Here is a 20417-nt window from a genome sequence, read left to right as displayed (position 1 = left end):
ATTTTACATTAAATAAAATGTTCAAGTTGTACAATTTTTTAAATGCTCATGTTTTTGCTATAATTTTGATTAAATAAGTTTAGCCATTTGTTGATAATAGAATAGATAAATCAACATTTAAAATAATTTTCAGACTAGGTTCACAGGTCACATGCAATTTTTGTACAAAGTGTTTTTTGAAAAAAACAAAACAAAATCCAACATGAAAAAGAGTCTGATCAAATGTTGAGATCATTTTGTAGCTGTATTATATCTCTGCAATTAACACCGTGACAAGTTACAGATAGTTTATTTGAATCTGTGGTGAGTCTTAAAAGTGAAAGATTACGAGATGCCGTCTTAACTTCCAACAAATTAGTATGAAAATGTGTAACTACCTCAAAGTAAATTATTTACACAACAAAATACAATTGAGTGGGCAATAACATCAAATAAATTATAAAACATCTAAATGTTGCTCTTAACATTCAAGCAGTGAAACTGAACTCAAATCAGTTTTACTGTAGCCATTTTCACAGACAAAACAACCTCAATACAAAGAGGTGCAGAGCAAAATAAAAAAGGAAGTCTTAAGCAACTCAAGGATCAGCCTTACACAAGAGCCATCCAAACACGTAATACTTAAAACCACCACATAACTGTGGCTATTAAAAAGCTCAAATAAAACAAAATACCACAAATCCTGAATGATCATTCTCAACTCTGTCTGATGGCAATGAGTCTGCTTTTAATGTGTTCATACAGTCGTAACACAAAGTTTCAAACCTGTTCTTTTTCATACAGCATTTAACGACTTGCATGATAATACCATAACTGTGTGACCGATGTTAAGAAATTATTGCTTTAAGCAATGTTAAAATATATACAGTTTTTCAAATACATGTAAGTGGTTCGTAAAAAAAAATGTAAACTGCTACTTTACGATTGTACAGCTTAATTGGTTTGCCTATACTGAACTAAATCATAAATTCCTCTGTGTAGATAAAGATATATTCATAGCTTGAGTTCGCCTGCAATTTTGGAAGCAATGTTTTTAAAAGCGATGGAGTTGCCAGATATCCTCTTAAAACGGACACCATTAAGTGAGAGCCGGGCAGTTTGCACACCTCCATCTCCCCTGGACAAGGCTGTCAGTGTGAGAGTCGCCATGGGCACACAGAAGCAGAAAGCATTCGCGTTGCTGGTAACTGCAGCTGTTGGCATCCAGAACTGTACGAATCTCATTAATGATGTCTGCTGGTTCCATGGTGCTGGTGGTGTTCATACTCCAGGTGAAACGGAGAGAGCGAGGTTTCCCGTCTTTTCCATCTTTCCCTTCATCTTTCTGCTGATCCCCAGATACATGGCGACTATTAGATGAAGCACCAGAATGGAGGGGGAGAGAGGGAGAGAGAGAGGTTAAAGCAATGGATTGAGAAGGACATTATATATATATATATATATATATATATATATATATATATATATATATATATTATACACACGTATGCATACTCACACACAGTTAAAGTCAGAATTATTAGCCCCCTGTTTATTTTTTTCCCCCCAATTTATGTTTAATGGACAACATTTGTCAACACATTTCTAAACATAATAGTAAATAACTCATTTCTAATAACTGATTTATTTTATCTTTCCCATGATGATGGTAAATAATATTTTACTAGATATTTTTTAAGACATTTCTATACAGCTTAAAGTGACATTTAAAGGCTTAACTAGGTAAATTAGGTGACTAAAAAAAAAAAAAAATTTTTCACAGCATAAACTGATTCAAACTGAAAGCCATAACAGAGAACAGGTTCAACCAGCAAGTTTTTTTTTTTGATTGGAAATGTGTCTTATTATCTATTTTATTATTCATATTATCTCATTTCTGGTCACGGGGAAAAAAAAGTTACTTTAAGTCAATTTGGCAACCTGCACCTGCTTGTGTTTTGATCCAGAAATGCAATATTTAGTTCAACTACTGGGTGTCAAACTTAATTACTGCACCTTTAAAGGGGTCTGAATACTTTACATACCTAGTGTATGTATGTATGTATGTATGTATGTATGTATGCATGCATGTATGCATGCATGTATGTATGTATGTATGAATAGATGCATGTATGAATAGATGCATGTATGTATGTATGTATGTATGTATGTATGTATGTATGCATGCATATGTAAACCAAATCCAAACATGCATAAACAAACACATACATAAATACATAAAGAGAGAGAGACAAACCTTGAGAAGTATTTAACAGAACAATAGTAACTGAACTATTCTTACATAAATGTCAGTGTGGAGTAACAGTTTAAGGCTAACAAGGTGCACCAATTTTTTTCATATGGACTTTAATATTTAATATTGCCAAGCCCAATGAAAATGGAGGGGGAAAAAAACATCACTGCACCATTCAATATTAATAAAGCATACAAATGGCTCTGTACAAAATTAACTAATATACAGTCATACGTACAATGGGAGAGGAATACAATGTCAACAAAACACAAACAAAAAGAAGGAAATATTGGTTTCCAAAGTCGCAGACACCTCACCTTGAGCCCTCAAATCTCCCGCTTCTCTCAAACTCGGTTGAGACTCTGTTATTGTGTATTTGTTAGAGATCAAAATGAAGCAAAAGGACAGAGAGACAAAAAAGGGAAAAGGAAATTATTTTAGTACTTTTAGAGCAATTCACACTACACACACAATGAGACAGATAAAGAGAGAAAGCCATGAGTGCAAAAGACAAAAAATAAGTTAAGCAAAAACCTAGCATTTTGGATCAGACAAACACAAAAACTGCTTTTACTGGACTCTACAATCGACTTGACACTTGAATATGAATGCTAGATTTCACCATGCACTCATTTGAACTGCCATGCTGCTTCCTTCAAGAACAATATAACATCTAGAAGTTTACTGCCAGAGTACATCATGAGTAAAAGCCTATTCTGAGCACTGGATGCGAGACATTGGCTGTGACCTGACATCAGACACATATACAGATATAGAGAACGTGTCTGTACATACAGTAAACCGTGCTTGTGCATGCGAGAGGTGCGTGTTGTAGTGCCTTTATGGATACGTCATAACTTCAGACTGAAATCCACAAACAAAGCAATCGTTCTTTTACTTTCTCTCTCTCACAGGCACACAGTCTTTCGCTCTCCATTAAACAAAGTGTGTTGGTTGTAACGGCATGTTGTTTGTGCATTTTAAATGAGCCCTTACTCTAGACACTCTTCAGCTGTGTATTCCTACAACTGCCTATAGCCAGAGCTGCTGAATCTGGAAGAAAAGAGCAGTTCAAAGCCAATGAAAGAAAGGAAGAAATTAAAAAGTGGTCAAACATCGAGTACAGCTGCGTATGGTTAGAGACAGGGTTCCCACACTTTCAGACCAGTCAATTTGAAGAAACTCAGTATTCATGACAAATTCTATACAGACTTGCTTAAATTGGTTTATGAATCAATCTGGGAGTCTTATTGCGTTCTTCATTTGTTTAGGTGAAAAAGTGCAAAATGCATACACACACGCACAGGTTATACAATGAATCTAGACAATTTGGAGTTGGAGGTTTCATGGTTAAATTTAACTAGCCTGGTGGCCAATCTTCATTGATTGCACAATCAAAAATATTACAATGCGCACAACATTATGCTTGACATATAAGAGTTCAAAAGACAACAAAAAGTTGGTGTGTGTCTCGCTGGCAGATCCGTGACTAAAACAGCAAGACTTAGAGATGTATCAAGAGCCACAGTATCCAGAATAATGACAGCATATTACCAAGAAGGATGAACCGCATCCAAAAGGAATAACTGTGGATGTAAGTGAAAGTTGAATGAATGGGATGTCCGAATGCGATGAAGATTGCATCTAGAAAACTTAAAACCAGAGCTGCCCAATTCACTGCAGAATTAAATGTGCACTTCAACTCCACCAAACCCTTTGGCCTCTCTTGCAAATACCAAACTTTGGTTTTACTGATGCCAGCAGTAAAAATCTTGGGCTGTGCAATGTGAAACATACACCTACCTTCCACTTTATTAGGTTCACCTGTCCAACTACTGATGAACACAAATTTCTTATCAGCTAACCACATGGCAGCAGCTCAATGCATTTAGGCATGTAGACATGGTCAAGACAATCTGCTGCACTTCAAACTGAGCAACAGAATGGGGAAGAAAGGTGATTTAAGTGACTTTGAAAGTGGGATGGTTGTTGGTGCCAGACGGGCTGGTCTGAGTATTTCAACTGCTGATCTACTGAAATTGTTTTATGCACAACCATTTCTAGGGTTTACAGAAAATGGCCTGAAAAGAGAAAAATACCCAGTGAGTGGCAGTTCTGTGGGTGCAAATGCCTTGTTGATGCCATAGGTCAGAGGAGAATGGCCAGACTGGTTCCACCTTATAGGAGGCAACAGTAACTAAAACAACCACTTATTCCAACCGAGGTATGCAGAAGAGCATCTCTGAACGCAAAACACATTGAACTTTGAGGCGGAAGGGCAACAGCAGCAGAAGACCACACCGGGTGCCACTCCTGTAAGCTAAGAACAGGAACCTGAGGCTACAATTCGCACAGGCTTACCAAAATTGGACAATAGAAGATTTAAAAAATGTAGCTGGTGGTGTAATAGTGTGGGGGATATTTTCTTGGCACACTTGGGGCCCATTAGTACCAATTGATCATTGTGTCAATGCCACAGCCTACCTGAGTATTGTTGCTGACCATTGTCCATCCCTTTATGACCACCGTGTACCAATCTTTTGATGGCTACTTCCAGCAGGATAACAACACGCCATGTCATAAGCGCGAATCATCTCAAGACTTGTTTCTCGAACATGACAAGGAGTTCACTGTACTCAAAAGGCCACCACTGTCACCAGAGCTCAATGCAATAGAGCACCTTTGGAATGTGGTGGAACAGGAGATTCGCATCATGGATGTCAGCCGAGAACTGCATGATGCCATCATGTTAATATGGACCAACACTAGTAAGGTGAGTGTATTGTTCTCTGATGACCCCCCTTTCACTGTCTTGCCCAAATCTGGGAGAGTTATGGTATGAAGAAAGGCCCCAAAGAAGTGTACCACCTAAACTGTTGCAAGCCTAGAGTGAAGCCTAGAGTGGGGGTGGATCATTGGTGGCTTGGGTTGCAATATCACTGTATTCCCTAGGCCCAATCCTTGTGCTCGATGAGCGCTTTCCTGCCAAGGACCACAAAATCATTCTGGAGAACCATGTGCACCCAAATGATGCAAACACTGTTTCCTAAATGTGGTGCTAAGTATCAGGATGGTAAATGCACCAATTCTGAGACTGGTGACAGATTGCTTTGATGAACATAAAGTGAAGTTGAACATCTGCCATGGCCTGCACAGTCACTAGTTCTAAATATTATTGAGCCACTTGGGGTGTTCTGGAAGAGCGAGTCAGAAAATGATTTCCTCCGCCAGAATCACATGGTGATCTGGCAACTATTCTGCAACAAGGATGACTCAAAATACCTCTGGTCACTGTGCAGGACTACAAAGTGCAAGACCCTGACAAAACCAGGTGTTTCAGTTTTATTGTCCAACCTCTGTGTACACACATGCACACAAGAAGAGCAAAATAATTAGCCCTCCTTTGAAATAGTTATTCTTTTTCAAATATATTCAATTGATATTTAATAGAGCAAGAAAATGGTCACAGTATTTCCAATAATATTTTTCTAAAAAAAAATCTTATTTGTTTTATTTTGGCTGGAATAAAAAGTTTAAAACAATTTTCAAGTCAATATTAATAGCCTGCCCAAGCTCCATAAAAAAATCTCTCTCTCTCCCTCTCTCTCTATCTATCTATTTTTATTGTTACATGGCAAACAAGTTACCAGTAGGTGAAGTAGATTTTCAGAAAACAAACAAGACCCAGCATTCATGATATGCACACTCTTAAGGCTGTGCAATTGGGCAATTATTTGAAAGGGGCATGTTCAAAGCAATGAACATCAGGTGGCATTCAATCAGTGAGGTCTCAATTTTGTGAAAAAATTTGTGTGAATCAGGTAATCTATTCTCAAAAATTCCCCGCAAAGTCCTTCTGTTAAAAAAAGGCATGTGCAGAAAGGTTACAATTTGCCAAAGAACACATCAACTGGACTGAGAAATGGACTGATAAAAGTAAAATTGTTCTTTTTGGGTCCAAGGGCCACAGACAGTTTGTGAAACGACCCACAAACTCTCGATTCAAGCCCCAGTACACAGAGTAAAGCATGGTGGTGCAAGCATGTTTCTCCTACTATGGTGTAGGGTTATTTATCGCATACCAGTGATCATGGATCAGTTTGCATATGTCAAATACTTGAAGTCATGTTGTCTTATGCTGAAGAGGACATGCCCTTGAAATGGTTTTCAACAAGACAATGACCCCAAACACACAAGTAAATGAGCAAAGTCTTGGTTCCAAACTAACAAAATTAATGTTATGGAGTGGTCAGCCCAATCCCCAGAGCTTAATCCAATCTAGAACTTGTGGGGTGATATCAAAAATGCTGTTTCTGAAGCAAAACTAAAAAATGTAAATGAATTGTGGAATGTTGTTAATAATGGAGTGGAATAACAGCTGAAAGGTGCCACAAGATGGTTGACTCCATGCCACACAGATTTGAAGCAGTTATAAAAAAACTGTGGTCATACAACTAATATTAGTTGCTAAATCCTAGAAACAAAAATGTTTGTACAAAATAGTTTTGAGTTTGTACAGTCAATGGCAGACACTGCTATTTTTTTACACAGCCTTTTTAACTAATTGCCCAATTGCACAGCCTTAAGAGCGTGCATATCATGAATGAGAGAATCTACTGCACCTACTGGCAACTTTTTGTCATGTAAAAAATATACTAAAAACTGGATATTCTGGTTAGTCATGTTGTACTGCTATTATTTTGAACGATACAGTGTTGTATATACACACAACACACACACACACCACGCACGCACACACGCACGCACACTTAAGTTATTAAATGTGTTCTCATATACTCAACTTCTCATATACATATATATATATATATATATATATATATATATATATATATATAATATATATATATACACATACATATACACACATATATATATAATACACATACATATACACACATATATATATATATACACACATATACATATATTATTACATATACATATATATATACATATACATATATATATACATATACATATATATATACATATACATATATATATATATACATATACATATATAATATATATATATATATATATATATATATATATATATAATATATATATATATATATATATATATATATATATATATATAAATAAAATTTTGCACATTTCCTTTGCACACTTTTTTAAAATGTCCTGATTTTCCCAGTGTTTCCTGTGATTTGTAGGAACCCCGTGCTGTGGTTTTAAAGGGCAGAAACAGGAGGGGAAGAGAAAGGGATGATTAAAAAGACGACGACGACGACTGTGGAGCACTAACTTACTAAGGGTCTTTGCCGCAGGGTTGGAGGGGACTGTGAGGGGGGGGGCACAGAGGGAGCAGCCGGACTTGATTTAACAGCACACTGACGTTTGCTTGGGTCAAGAGTGACCCTGAGGAAGAGGAATACAGAGAAAAAGATACAGGGAAGAAGGAAGGATGTAGAAAGAAAAAAAGGAAACAAAGAGGAGAGGGATAGATTGAGACAGTTTCCATCATTAATCAAGCATTTGTACTGTAAGAGCTTTATTAGAGGTTTATGATCTAAAGGTCACCATGACTCAAAATGGTGTCTGCTGTAGCTTACAGTAAGCTTTAAATGAAATCCTCCCTGTGAAAAGAAAACTCCTCCCACTGAACTTGACCAAATTCTTTTACAGATATGTGTTTGCAGAGAGACAGCCCTCCAGAGTGATAATTACACTTTATATTGTTCTAATAAAAACAAACAAACAAAACAAACAAACAAACAACTAAATAAATGAAGTCCTAACATTCTAGATACCTTAAAAATCCTGGGAAATCCATACAAATAATCAACAGCGCAACAGTTTTTAACAATAATAATAATAATAATAATGATAATAATAAAAACATATTTAACCAGAACCAACATTCTTTGAAGTATGTGAAGAAAGTCAAATGGGTTTTAAAAACATGAATAAGTGACAAAATACATTTTTGGTGAAACTCTCCCTTTAAATCGAAACCTGTGTATAATATGACAAATAAATATTAGTATGAAAAATGTAGTGGTTTTCACACAGAACTGCTGCAGACAAAGGCAAAACTCTACAATCTGTACAGCTGAAAAAAATTCAAAGGCATCATAGAATCGGCTGAATGATTCAAATGAAGTGTTTTTTGGCCATGTCAGGTTATACACAAACTGTTGCACAATCAGCTTGTGTCATGCAAACATTTTAATTAGTAACAGTCAGTTAAAGAGCAGTAGATTGATTTGATCCGGTCACGCTAGTATGCAGGCAGTGTTTTAAAGCATGCTGTAATCAACCACTGAGGGAAAATTAATCTCCAAATCACTGCAAATCACTATGGGTTAGTGCATCACCCTCTAAATGCCTCTCATTACGTTAAGGACAGATTTACACATGTCCTACCTTTTGGAAAACCTGAATGACATATTTCTACAACAAAAGAGTGAAAAAAGGTAGGCATTACAAAGACGAACAAAATAAACAATTATTTAATAAACCCCTGGAAAAAAAAGAATAGGTAAGTCAGGAAACAGGAAGGAACACAGGCCTGATTTGAATGTATGTGAATGCGTATACCTGCGGGTAAGTTTGGAGGTCAGCTTAGTGAGCAGGGTTGTGGCGTTGGCGCGGCTGCGAGGTTGTGCTGGTGAGGGGGTGGCCCATTGTAGGTGGCTGTGCGTCGATCTCTTACTTGTCCGTGGAAGGTGCTGCGGCTTGCTGAGCCTCTAGGGAAACGAGTTTTGTCAGGTGTGGTAGAAGTGCTGATGCGCTGTGAGTAGAGGCCAGGATCCCTTGAGCTGGGAGACAGTGATACACTGTGGAGAGACACAAAATAAGGATTGGGTTCTCTAAACAACGTTTTTGCAACTAAGGATGGCAACAATTAATCAATAATCAATTAAGTTAAAAATATATGATGAAGAGCAATTGTATTATTAGAAAATAATAGCAAGGCAAGTTTTAAATAGCACATTTCATACACAGTAGTAATTCAAAGTGCTTTACTTAAACAGGAATAAAAAGACACAAGTATAAATAAAATGGAAAAAATAATAAAAAAACTGATGAAAATAGCGTAGAGACAGTTTTTCCATATTCCAAAACACTGGTGTATCATATTTTCTCATTTTACTCGGGACTTCCCCATTCTGGTGATCACCCAAAGTTCTGTGGACTTTTTCGGTACTTATTAATCTATTGGACGTCTCCAACAGATTTGATTTTTCACCTAAAACTGAAAAGCTATGCTTTACAGCTCTAATTATGTGCCCCCAATTTCAATTTCCTTCTGAAAGTAAATCGCACGGCCACTGATTTCTCCCCCTCCCAGGAGTAGATAGCTTTAACTAGCCAAACGTAATAAAAGGTCTTGATCTCAGCCAGACGCGAGGGACTTCAACCCCCGAAACAGTTATCTGTGGCGAGTCATCGTCTCGGATCTCACTTATTGCTATCCCACAGAGACCAGTATGGTGATGGCCCAAGTTTGAAATTGTAACTGCCCAATCAGATACAAAACAGGAAAAAGAGAGACAAGTAAAAAAAAAAAAAAAATAATAATAATATAAAAACAGAAATAATATATTGCACATTCCCAAGGTGGTGATGTGAAGAGGGGTAGCTGTTACAACTCAGGTGTACATTTATTTCTAAACATTTAACTCAATACTCAAATTATGCAAGTGCCAAATGTTTGATTACGCATGTTGCTTCCCAACAGTCTATGGTTGTCAAAGAAGTCTGACTTCTATGACGTGCAATCTGTCATTAAGAAGCAGCATACATTACAAATGTCTCTGTTTGATATTATTACAGTGAAACAAATTAACATGCTACACTAGACCTTATACTATGGTTACCACACCTGAAGACACTGTTTAGATTGTTTTATTTCAAGACAATAGTCAGTTTGATTTTCATTATCAAATCACTTCTGGTGGGACTAGTTTTTTTTTACACATCTTACCCAAAGCCTTTTTTGTTTAGATTTATGATTGTTGTAGGTTCTGAAATAGCTGAATCATTTAGCATAGTGATATGGAACTGTAAAAGCTGGTGCACACAAAACCCAACTGTGTGTCACCTCGCGTTGGCTCATGCCTGCTTCCGTCTGAACAAAAAAAGCTGCGTGTGAACATACCAAATGAACTGCAGCCGATTGATCAAGAGTGTGTGCAAAAGGTGTCGCTTTCCGCACTACAGGGGGGGCAGTATCTGTTTTCTTTTTCAGAACGGCAAAACCGGAACTTCAGACGCGCAATTCGTAAATGAAGCATGTAGTACCATTATCACAGTAATTGTCACTCACCACAGAGGGATTCACTCCTGTACATACGTCTGATAATCTAATAATCCAAATAGCCAAATTACAGCCGGCCACTTGCAATGTCTCTTCAATATTTAGCTCTCTTCAGCAGAAGGCTGACGCCAACTTGGCATGCTGAATCAGGTCAACGAGCTCCAATGTTAACCCGACGAGAGTGGGACATGTGGAACACACCAAACCAACTAGCCAGACCGACACTGACAAAAGGACAGAGGAAGTCCAAGACCCAACCGTTGGCTTAGTGTGTCCCAGCCCTAATGCAGTCAAGATCTGCCTGAAACTACTTTGCTAACTCTGCTTCCTGCTTCGCTACTGTTCGGACGTCTTTGCCTACTGCTCCGCTCTCTGCTCATTGCTTTTATATCTTAAACCCTAATTTAACTTGAGCCTAAGCACAGTGCTCAAACGACACAACTTGATGATCAGCATCGATTCTACAAACTTTCTGGAATATAGCTTTACTAACAAGAGGGGAATTATCGTCTAAACAATCCTCCCGCTACCAGCTATCAGCTGCTCACATTCCTGAGACGGGAAAACACGGCTGTGAAAATGCCCTGGATCGGATAATTCAGATTCTCACTGCTGTACAAACTGCCACAAACTTCTACAAAAGATTGCAGTTCTTGAAACAAAGTTACTTGCGATCCAACCAGAACTGCAGCGTCATTGTGGACGCTCACAGCAAATAGCCGGTGAGTCCCATAAATCTATTCCTACCACTATTGCGAGCACTGAAAAACAGATTAAAACTGTGGAAAATGAGTATTGGCATAAACAAGGTGCGAGACCAAAGGGTACTCGTGGGGTCAGATCATATGCTGCGCATTAGCGTCCTCTACCCCAAAATACAGCTCTGACTCAAATACAGCTTGAGAACAGATATGAAGTACTGAGTAATATGGGGGAAGAATCCCCAAATGCAGTCAGACAGAGATTGCATGACTCAGCAGCTAACTCGCATGGAACAGAGGCTCAGGCCGACTAGACAGCGGCATTCTGCTCCGATCGCACTGAGAAAGAACACTATTGTAGGAGATTCAATAATCAGGAATTTTAGGAGCAAATCTACAATGACATACTGCTTCCCTCATGCAACAGTTTCTGATGTAAACAAAGAACTTAAGGAAATTCTGAAAAAGCACAAGACTGCAAAACGGATTATCATCCATGTGGGGAAGAATGATATTCGGAAAGGAACAGTCAGAACTGCTCAAGAGAGATTTCTGTGAGCTCTTGGAAACAAGTTGAAAGAGTGAAAATTCAGCCGTTCATCAGTGGACCACTCCCTGCAAGAGGGACAAATATGTTTTTTCACGGCTTCTTAGTCTAAATGTATGGCTGCAGAAAGCATGTAACAGGAAAGGACTGAATTTTATTGACAAACTTCAATCTCTTCTGGAACCAAAGACAACTGTTGACATCAGACGGCCTTCACCCAAACAAACTTGGTGCAAAGGTGCTAAAGGACATGTCTTTTTCTCCCCTCCATCATCCATCAGCTGTGTGTGCCACTGACCTCAATCCAAATGGCACATACACACCTAGCATCTGTCCGGATGACCACAGGACCTCAAATCAGCTCCCGAGTGGACTTGGGGCTGACGCATCACCCAAGGACAGTGATAACGCTACGCAGCCAAAACACCCACTGTTGATAGAGACACTATCGCTGGCCCTCTGCTCAACACAGACAGACTGTGACGCATCAGAACAGCATCATGTCTCGTCAAAAAAAAAATGATCCTCAGGAAAACACCCAGGAAAACATATTTCAACACCCAGAATCTCCAGAGCCACAGCCTCTGTCACCAGACACGTTCTCATTATCACCTTGCTCGCCTCTCTTGGGTTTCTCAAAAAAGATGGAGGAACTGGTGCATGCTGGAACTAAACTTTCACACTCTATTGCCGCAAGCCCCCATTTACCAACCAAAAAGCAACCTGCTCCACAACCACCTCTGAGCCCACGTGGAAGAGCCTCTGACATTTACCCCACCGCCAGGCCCAAACACAACAACGCACCATCTTCAGCTGTGAACAAATCTGCTCTCCTTGATGTGTCTCGGTACCTGCTTAGATAACAGTGTCTTTATCAGATGTTTACAGAACAAGCAGGAACCCAGGTGCCTGTAGCTTTCTCTACACATATATGGTTGTATTACGTGACAGAAAACCGAAGACTTTTTCAGGCCGTATAGCAAATCACTCAAATCTTGTGTCTATTAATATAAATCTGAGACTACTGTAGCAGCAAAAACAGCTAAAAACTGTTAAGTTAGCACTTTTAAACATCCGATCACTTAACAATAAGTCACTTTTGTCAATGATTTATCAGCTCAAATTGCCTTGATTTTATGCTTTTAAATGAAAAACTTGGCTAGATGACAGCTGTAGTGCAGCAGTTCTGAATGAAACAGCTCTTTAAACTTTGACTTTTTGAGTGTTTGCAGAGCCAATAGGAGAGGTGGAGGCATTGCTGCCCTGTTTTAAAGATGTCTATGAGTGTAAACAAGTGTCATTTGGTGACTTTTTGTCTTTTGAATATTGAGTATAGCACTAAAAGGTGCTCCACGTATTTACTGATCATTATCTACAGACCTCCAAAATATTCTCCAGCTTTTATTGATGATTTTACAGAGCTGTTATCATTAGTAACCTCTGAATTTGACTATTTTACCATTGCTGGGGATTTTAATATTCACATTGATAATCCAGAAATCAATGCTGTAAAAGAACTGATGACTGTTTTGAACACTTTTGATCTGACTCAGCATGTTCGGACCCACACACAATCGTGGACACACTCTTGATCTACTTATAACTAAGGGTTTACACATTTCATCAACTGTTGTTAAGGATGTTGCACTATCTGATCATTTCTGTATTTTCTTTGACATATTGATCACCCAGCTATTAAAGACAGATCTGTCTCTGTCAGAAAGAGATGCATCAATGAGAACACTAATGAGCAGTTTATGAAGGCCATATCGCTAGCACCAAGTATATCTGCAGACTCTGTTGATTCTCTCCTTGATTGTTTAATTCTAAAGTTAAGAGATGTCATAGATGACATTGCTCCTGTTAAAGCCAAGAATATAACTAGCAGGCAAAGGGGATCTTGGTCTAGGCCCCAAGAATTAAAATAATGAAAAGACAGTGCAGAAAAGCTGAGCGTATGTGGAGAAAGACGAAACTAGTAGTCCATTATAATATCTATAAGACAGTCTTCGTGCTTTTAATATGGAACTAAAAAACTGCTAGGCAGACTTTCTTCTCAAGCCTTAAACAGCAACGTAAACAATGCTCGTAAACTCTTTGAACGATAGAAACTCACAACCCCCCCCCAGTCGGATTCCAGTGAGCTACTCTCTGAAAGCAAATGTAATGAGTTTGCTCATTCTTTTACTGACAAGATCAATAATATCAGAAAGGCAATCAGCTCATCCAATCAGCCAAATTGTGTCGAAGTCGATTAACTCAACCACAACTTAAGAAATCAGACATTATGTCTATTTCATGGCAATTAATGGTCAATCTTAGAGAGAGATCGTGCAAGTTATGAAAACATCAACCTGCAGTCTTGACACGCTCCCCACATCATTCTTTAAAACGGTGTTTACCTGTTTAGAAATGGATCATCTAAAAGTGTAAATGCTTCACTTCTCTCAGGATTTTTCCTAACTACTTAAAACTGCAGTTGTTAAACCCCTCTTGAAGAAGAGCAACCTGGATAACACCATATTGAGCAATTACAGGCCCATCTCAAATCTCCCTTTCATTGGCAAAATCATTGAAAAAGTTGTTTTTAACCAGGTTAACAAGTTCTTAAACTTCAAGGGGTGTTTAGACAATTTTCAATCTGGTTTAGACCACATCACAGTACAGAGAGCCGCCTTATAAGATAATCAATGATTATCCGCCTAAATACAGATTCAGGCAAAACTAACAGTGTGGTAGCTCGATCTCAGTGCCGCATTTGACACTGTCGATCACAGCATACTTCTGGATAGGCTGGAAAACTGGGTTGGGCTGTCTGGGACGGTCCTCAAATGGTTCAGATCTTACCTTGAGGAAGAGGTTACTATGTCAGTATAGGTGACCATAGGTCGAGGTGGACACCCATGACATGTGGAGTCCCACAAGGCTCGATTCTGGCACCACTCCTGTTCAACCTTTATATGCTCCCTCTGAGCCAAATAATGAGAAAAACCAAATCTCCTATCACAGCTATGCTGATGACACTCAGATCTACCTAGCCTTAATGCCTAATGACTACAGCCCATTGACACCCTCTGCCAATGCATTGATGAAATTAACAATTGGATGTGCCAAAACTTTCTTCAGTTAAACAAAGAGAAAACTGAAGTGATTGCGTTTGGGAACAGAGATGAGGTTCTCGAGGTGAATGCGTACCTTGGCTCTAAGGGTCAAACAACAAAAAATAAGGTCAAAAATCTCGGTGTGACTCTGGAGTCAGATCTGAGTTTTAATAGTCATATCAAAACAGTTAGTAAATCAGCATACTATCATCTCAAAAACATTGCAAGAATTAGATGCTTTGTTTCCTGTGAAGACTTAGAGAAACTTGTTCATGCTTTTATCAGCAGCAGGGTGGATTACTGTAATGGCCTCCTCACTGGCCTTCCCAAAAAGACAGTCAGGACAGTTGCAGCTCATCCAGAACGCTGCGGCCAGAATTCTGACCAGAACCAGGAAATCAGAGCACATCACACCTGTCCTCAGGTCGTCTTACACTGGCTCCCAGTTACATTCAGAATAGATTTTAAAAGTATTATTACTGGTCTATAAATCACTAAATGGCCTAGGACCTCAATACATTATAGATATGCTCACTGAATACAAACCTAACAGATCACTCAGATCTTAGGATCAATAGATTAGAAATCCCAAGAGTTCAGTCAAAGCAGGGTGAATCGGCTTTCAGCTACTACGCCCTCGCTGCTGGAATCAGCTTCCAGAATGATCAGATGTGCTCCAACATTAGGCACGTTCAAATCAAGACTGAAAACACATCTGTTAGCTGTGCCTTTACTGAATGAGCACTGTGCTACGTCGCGACAGATCGAACTACTATGTTTTTCTCTTCTTTTTAATTCTTTTATAACACATTTTATATGCTTTTATTTTATTTTATTTCTATTTTTACCATTTCTATTATTTGTTTTTTATTTCTCTTATACTTGTTTCTTTATTCTGTTTATGTAAAGCACTTTGAATTGCCACTGTGTATGAAATGTGCTATATAATAAACTTGCCTTGCCTTGCCTACTTTAGTTGTCCGTTTATCCGAAAAAATTGCATTCCTTGGAAAGTTAATTGGACAATCACAATCAAGTATCCAAGAGCTTATAGTCCATTTGTCATTAATCTTTTAAATTGAAGATCATTAGTGTGCATAGTTTTGAAACATATTTTTTTTTATGGTGGTGAGTAATATGTCCCTTTAGTATAGAAAAGTTCGAAGTTACAAAAACTGTTTACTCCCGTCACCATCTTAGATGGGCCTAGAGAAGTTTATTAGACATTGAATTTAATCATTAAATGGTTCTTTTAAATTACCAATCATTTTTTACAATCATGTTAACCATTTAATTACAATAAAAACATCTTCCTTCAGGTGAGCCTGCTTTTGTTTTGAGTGCCATTTGCACATTCTGTCATGCGACATAAATTGCATTAATATTGTTGGCAAATAATTGATTAAATTATCCTTATTTTAAACATTTAATCATAGTAATTTGTGGAAAATGACATCCCTTGTTTCAGCATTTTTGAACATGGTTAAAGACAAGTGTCAGATTTGGCAGAGATCCACTTCACCTGTTTTCCTTCCCATTAGGAATGACAGAAAGGTGGTCTGTGTTGTTTCTCTCAGTGCACACATATGTGTTTCTTCTTGACATGCTTCCTGATCCAGAGTATTCTGTGTGACATCAACAAAACATAGATGTGATGCTTTACAGTGTTATACTATGCTAACATATGTGGCTGAGACCTTTTTAAGTCTTGTTCTGACAACAACGCAATTTTCCAAATCAAAAAATACAGTAAAATTCATTCATTCATTCATTGATGGAGTCACCACAGCAGAATGAACTGGTAGCTATTCCAGCATATGGTTTACACAGCGGATGCCTTTTCAGCACACAACCCAGTACTGGGAAACATGCCAACACACTCATTCACACACACATAGACTACGGACAATTTTTAGTTTACCCAATTCACCTATAATGCATGTCTTTGGATTGTGGGGAAAACCGGAGCACCCGGAGGAAACCTACGCCAACACGGGGGGATCATGCAAACTGCACAGTGAAATGCCAACTGACCCAGCTGGGATTCGAACCAGCAACCTTCTTGCTATGAGGCGACAGCGTTAACCACTGAGCTACCATGCTACCCCAGTAAAATTTTAAATACTGAAATATTATTACATAAAGAAAAAAAAAATACACTTCAAATTTGTTACCAATTGTGATTTTATGCTTTTACTCAAACATTTTTGAACAGCAGCAAATAAGAAAATACCACCTTCATTGTATGCACTGTATTAAACGACAGAAACAGAAGTAAACTCACATTAGATGTGATGGAGTTTCCTTTCTTCCGATCAGGTATTTCAGTCTTGTTGGGGTGTTGGCATTACCCAAGAGTGGGCTGGGGGGGCTGTGATTGGGCAGCTTACGTGCTATGACTCCACCTTCCTGTTTGACTTCACTGTCTGCTGTGACAGGCACCACCTTTTTGGAGTTACTCAATGCTGAGTTTACAACCACACCAACTGTGAAGGAGAAAAACAGCAAATGAGATCAAAATCTTACCTTAGATAAATCCTTTTACTCATAACAGGCAAACGTTTGGAATCGGTATGGTTTTTCTATGTTTTTAGTGCAGCATAAACGTATATCAATATGGAACATTTATAATGGTAGTCTATGAGGTTCTTCACTATTGTAAGTCAATGGGCAATTTTGAGATGCACCCCAGGAGTACTATCTAATATCTAATACTCGAGCTTAGCATAGTTTTACACAGCTTTGACAGCTTCTTCAAATGTGGAAGAACACGTTTCAACCTTTTTTGTTCTGAATTATGATGCGTCAAATTTTGGTCCAATGTTAAGTCAAAGGGATTTTTCTAAGTTTTCAAGGTCAGTTTTTGGAAAACTGAAAGTTGGAAAAGATAAATCAATCCAAGTCAGACAAGTCCAAAGGTCTACTCAGACTAGTCTTAAGGAACTGTAATTATTAATGGTTCACTCCTGAGAAGAAAAAGGCCTACATAACAAGTTGCACAATGAGCCCCACCAGATAGGTATGTGAATGAAGCCCGGTTTACACTAATACGTTTTAGCTTTAAATTGTTTAACTTTTGCAATGGTTACACCATCCTTTTTGAGTTTCAACCCCTAAAAACACAGTTTTAGAAACGCTGAAGAGGCCATATCCACTTTAAATCTCTTTGTCAAGTACGGATGGAGGAAAATGAAATCATCTGTAAACTAAGACTGACATTCACAAGTTTGATAGGGAGAACAAACTCCAGAAGACACATCGGGTAAACGATCGGGTTACAGTCACATTGTAACGTTTCTTTAGTTCACTTTATGAGTACTGGGGTGCTAGACAGAGTTTCACTTTCATTTTAGTCAAAAATACGAATAATAATAATAATAAGCAGGAAACCTTACAAAGGCCTATCAAACCACTGTTCACACACAGACCCTCAAGTTGTGATCACTGAAAATAAACACTCCAAAATATTTTTTTTTCAACACTGTATATAATGTTTGGAAATCAAATCAGTAAGCAAACAAAAAAAACACCACTTTCAAAAATCAAACAAATACACAAATCATTTAACTTCTTGAATATTGATCAATAAGAGTCAAAAAACAAATCAGTTAAGCAACAAATATTCCTCCCAGTCTTATCGTCTCACTCCAAAAAATTCAATAACCGTTTAAAAATCTAAGAAAAATCAACCAAAAGTCAAAGTCAACAGTCAAGGTCAACAGCTGCTTTACTCACAAATCCCATTTGGTGACAGTTGAAGCTTTCTCACTTTCTGTGGTAGGTTCTTACTCTTAGTAGAGGCTTTGCAGTTCTCACTCTTAGTAGAGGCTTTGCAGTTCTCATTCTCAGTAGAGGCTATGAGTTCTCACACTTAGTTGAGGCTTTGTGGTTCTCACACTCAGTAGAGGCTTTGCGGTTCTCACACTCAGTAGAGGCTGTGCAGTTCTCACTCCTAGTAGAGGTTTTGCGTTCTCACACTCAGTAGAGGCTTTGTGGTTCTCACACTCAGTAGAGGCTTTGTGGTTCTCGCACTCAGTAGAGGCTTTGTGGTTCTCGCACTCAGTAGAGGCTTTGTGGTTCTCGCACTCAGTATAAGCTCGGTCTACACATTCATCTGCTTGTCGGCATCTAGGCAGTATTTAGACAATGCTGACTAATGATAGCAGGATGAGAGGTTCTGTCTGTGTTGAATTAAACTCAAACGAACAATGCCTGATAAGACTGATAATCCGGCTTTGTGAAGAGTCTGGAGTAAACTGATGTCCGATGCCTTTGGTATGTACACTTGGTATACAGTCTCATGGGGAAACTGAACAACAATTTACTGTCTTGAAAGACAAAGTTTACAGAGAAATTAACAGTAAATTCCCCCAAGTATTGATGGTTACATGAACCAATATCTGCTGAAGAAGATACAGCATGATGAAAAAGGACAGGTAGATAAAGACTCTAATGTAACATACTAACAGTAGGATGCTTTCCTGAGTTACTTGTGGTAAAATTTGTATTTGGTTGATTTGTAGTTTGTAGTTTTGATTCTTACCAGAACCATCCTGCAGACATAAGACTGGAAAGTGAGGACCTTTACACTTCCAACAGAATAGTTTTTTGTGACATTGTGTACTATAGCTGATTTTCTTTGTCCTTTTCCAATTGTTGACCAAGACAGACTAAACCATCAACAGTATAACACCATTCCAGCACAGTTGACTGGCCATTTGAGGGTTAATACTCTTAAGAATAAGCTTTATGATTCCCTCCTCTGTAATGAGGGGTTTCCAGCATTTGCACAAAGCTCTATACACAAGCAAAATCTCAATTAGTTTCACCTTCTTGCTGTACTCGTGTTTACTCTCTCTGCCAACAATCCTCGTAGTCTTCTGATAAGCAGAAAGAAACTAGGATTCAAAATCCTGCCAAATAGTTGTTTCATGTCAAGCAACATTCCACCAATCTCTAGCTGTTCCATGAAGCACATTCCTGAGTGTCGCTATTATCTATTCATCGAAAAAGTGAATGGAGAGACATGAAATCATAACATTTGTCAAAAAAAAAAATAAATAAATAAATCAGCAAATAATCACAATCTTCTAAACGTCTAAAGCAGGGGAATTGAATCTTAATGGGCTGTTTTCCCAAAAACCTTACTCTTCCTTCCACAGTGGGCGTATTCAGTAGAAGAATGAAAATCATTGTAAAGTGAAATGAAGCCACTGCAACCTAGGATTTACCACTGGAGAACCCACCACTGGAGAGAAGAGTTTGAACTGAAACATTTGCTTTTGTGGAAATCTGCTGAGTTGATTTAAAGGGCACCTATGGTGAAAAATCTATTTTTCCAGCTGTTTGGAAAACATGTGTGTAAGTATAGTGTATAAACTGCCATATTGCGGTGAAATAAACACACCCAGTCTTTTTTTTTTTATTTAACAACATAAAAACGGTGGACCAATTGGAGCAGTTTTCAGATCGACCGCAACTTTACGTAGAAGTGCGTCCCCCCGCCCACCAATATTGATTGACAGCT

The 20417-nt window shown here is 38.3% G+C and overlaps 1 protein-coding gene across 1 annotated transcript in view; it reads right to left on the bottom strand.

Annotated features, from left to right (window-relative positions):
* Nucleotides 1-225: 225 nt before the first annotated feature.
* The window catches only part of mark3a (MAP/microtubule affinity-regulating kinase 3a), a 63158-nt gene continuing 42966 nt past the window's right edge, over nt 226-20417 (bottom strand). Inside the window, 9 exon segments of the mRNA XM_056471488.1 lie at nt 226-1091; nt 1094-1117; nt 1120-1349; nt 2551-2595; nt 8819-8894; nt 8897-9057; nt 16413-16515; nt 17171-17230; nt 17233-17376. Coding sequence (XP_056327463.1) covers nt 994-1091; nt 1094-1117; nt 1120-1349; nt 2551-2595; nt 8819-8894; nt 8897-9057; nt 16413-16515; nt 17171-17230; nt 17233-17376 — 941 coding nt within the window. The 3' untranslated portion in view covers nt 226-993.

This window comes from Danio aesculapii, chromosome 13 (genome assembly GCF_903798145.1).
Source record: "Danio aesculapii chromosome 13, fDanAes4.1, whole genome shotgun sequence".
Classification (NCBI taxonomy): domain Eukaryota; kingdom Metazoa; phylum Chordata; class Actinopteri; order Cypriniformes; family Danionidae; genus Danio; species Danio aesculapii.
This window is presented reverse-complemented; position numbering and strand designations above follow the sequence as displayed.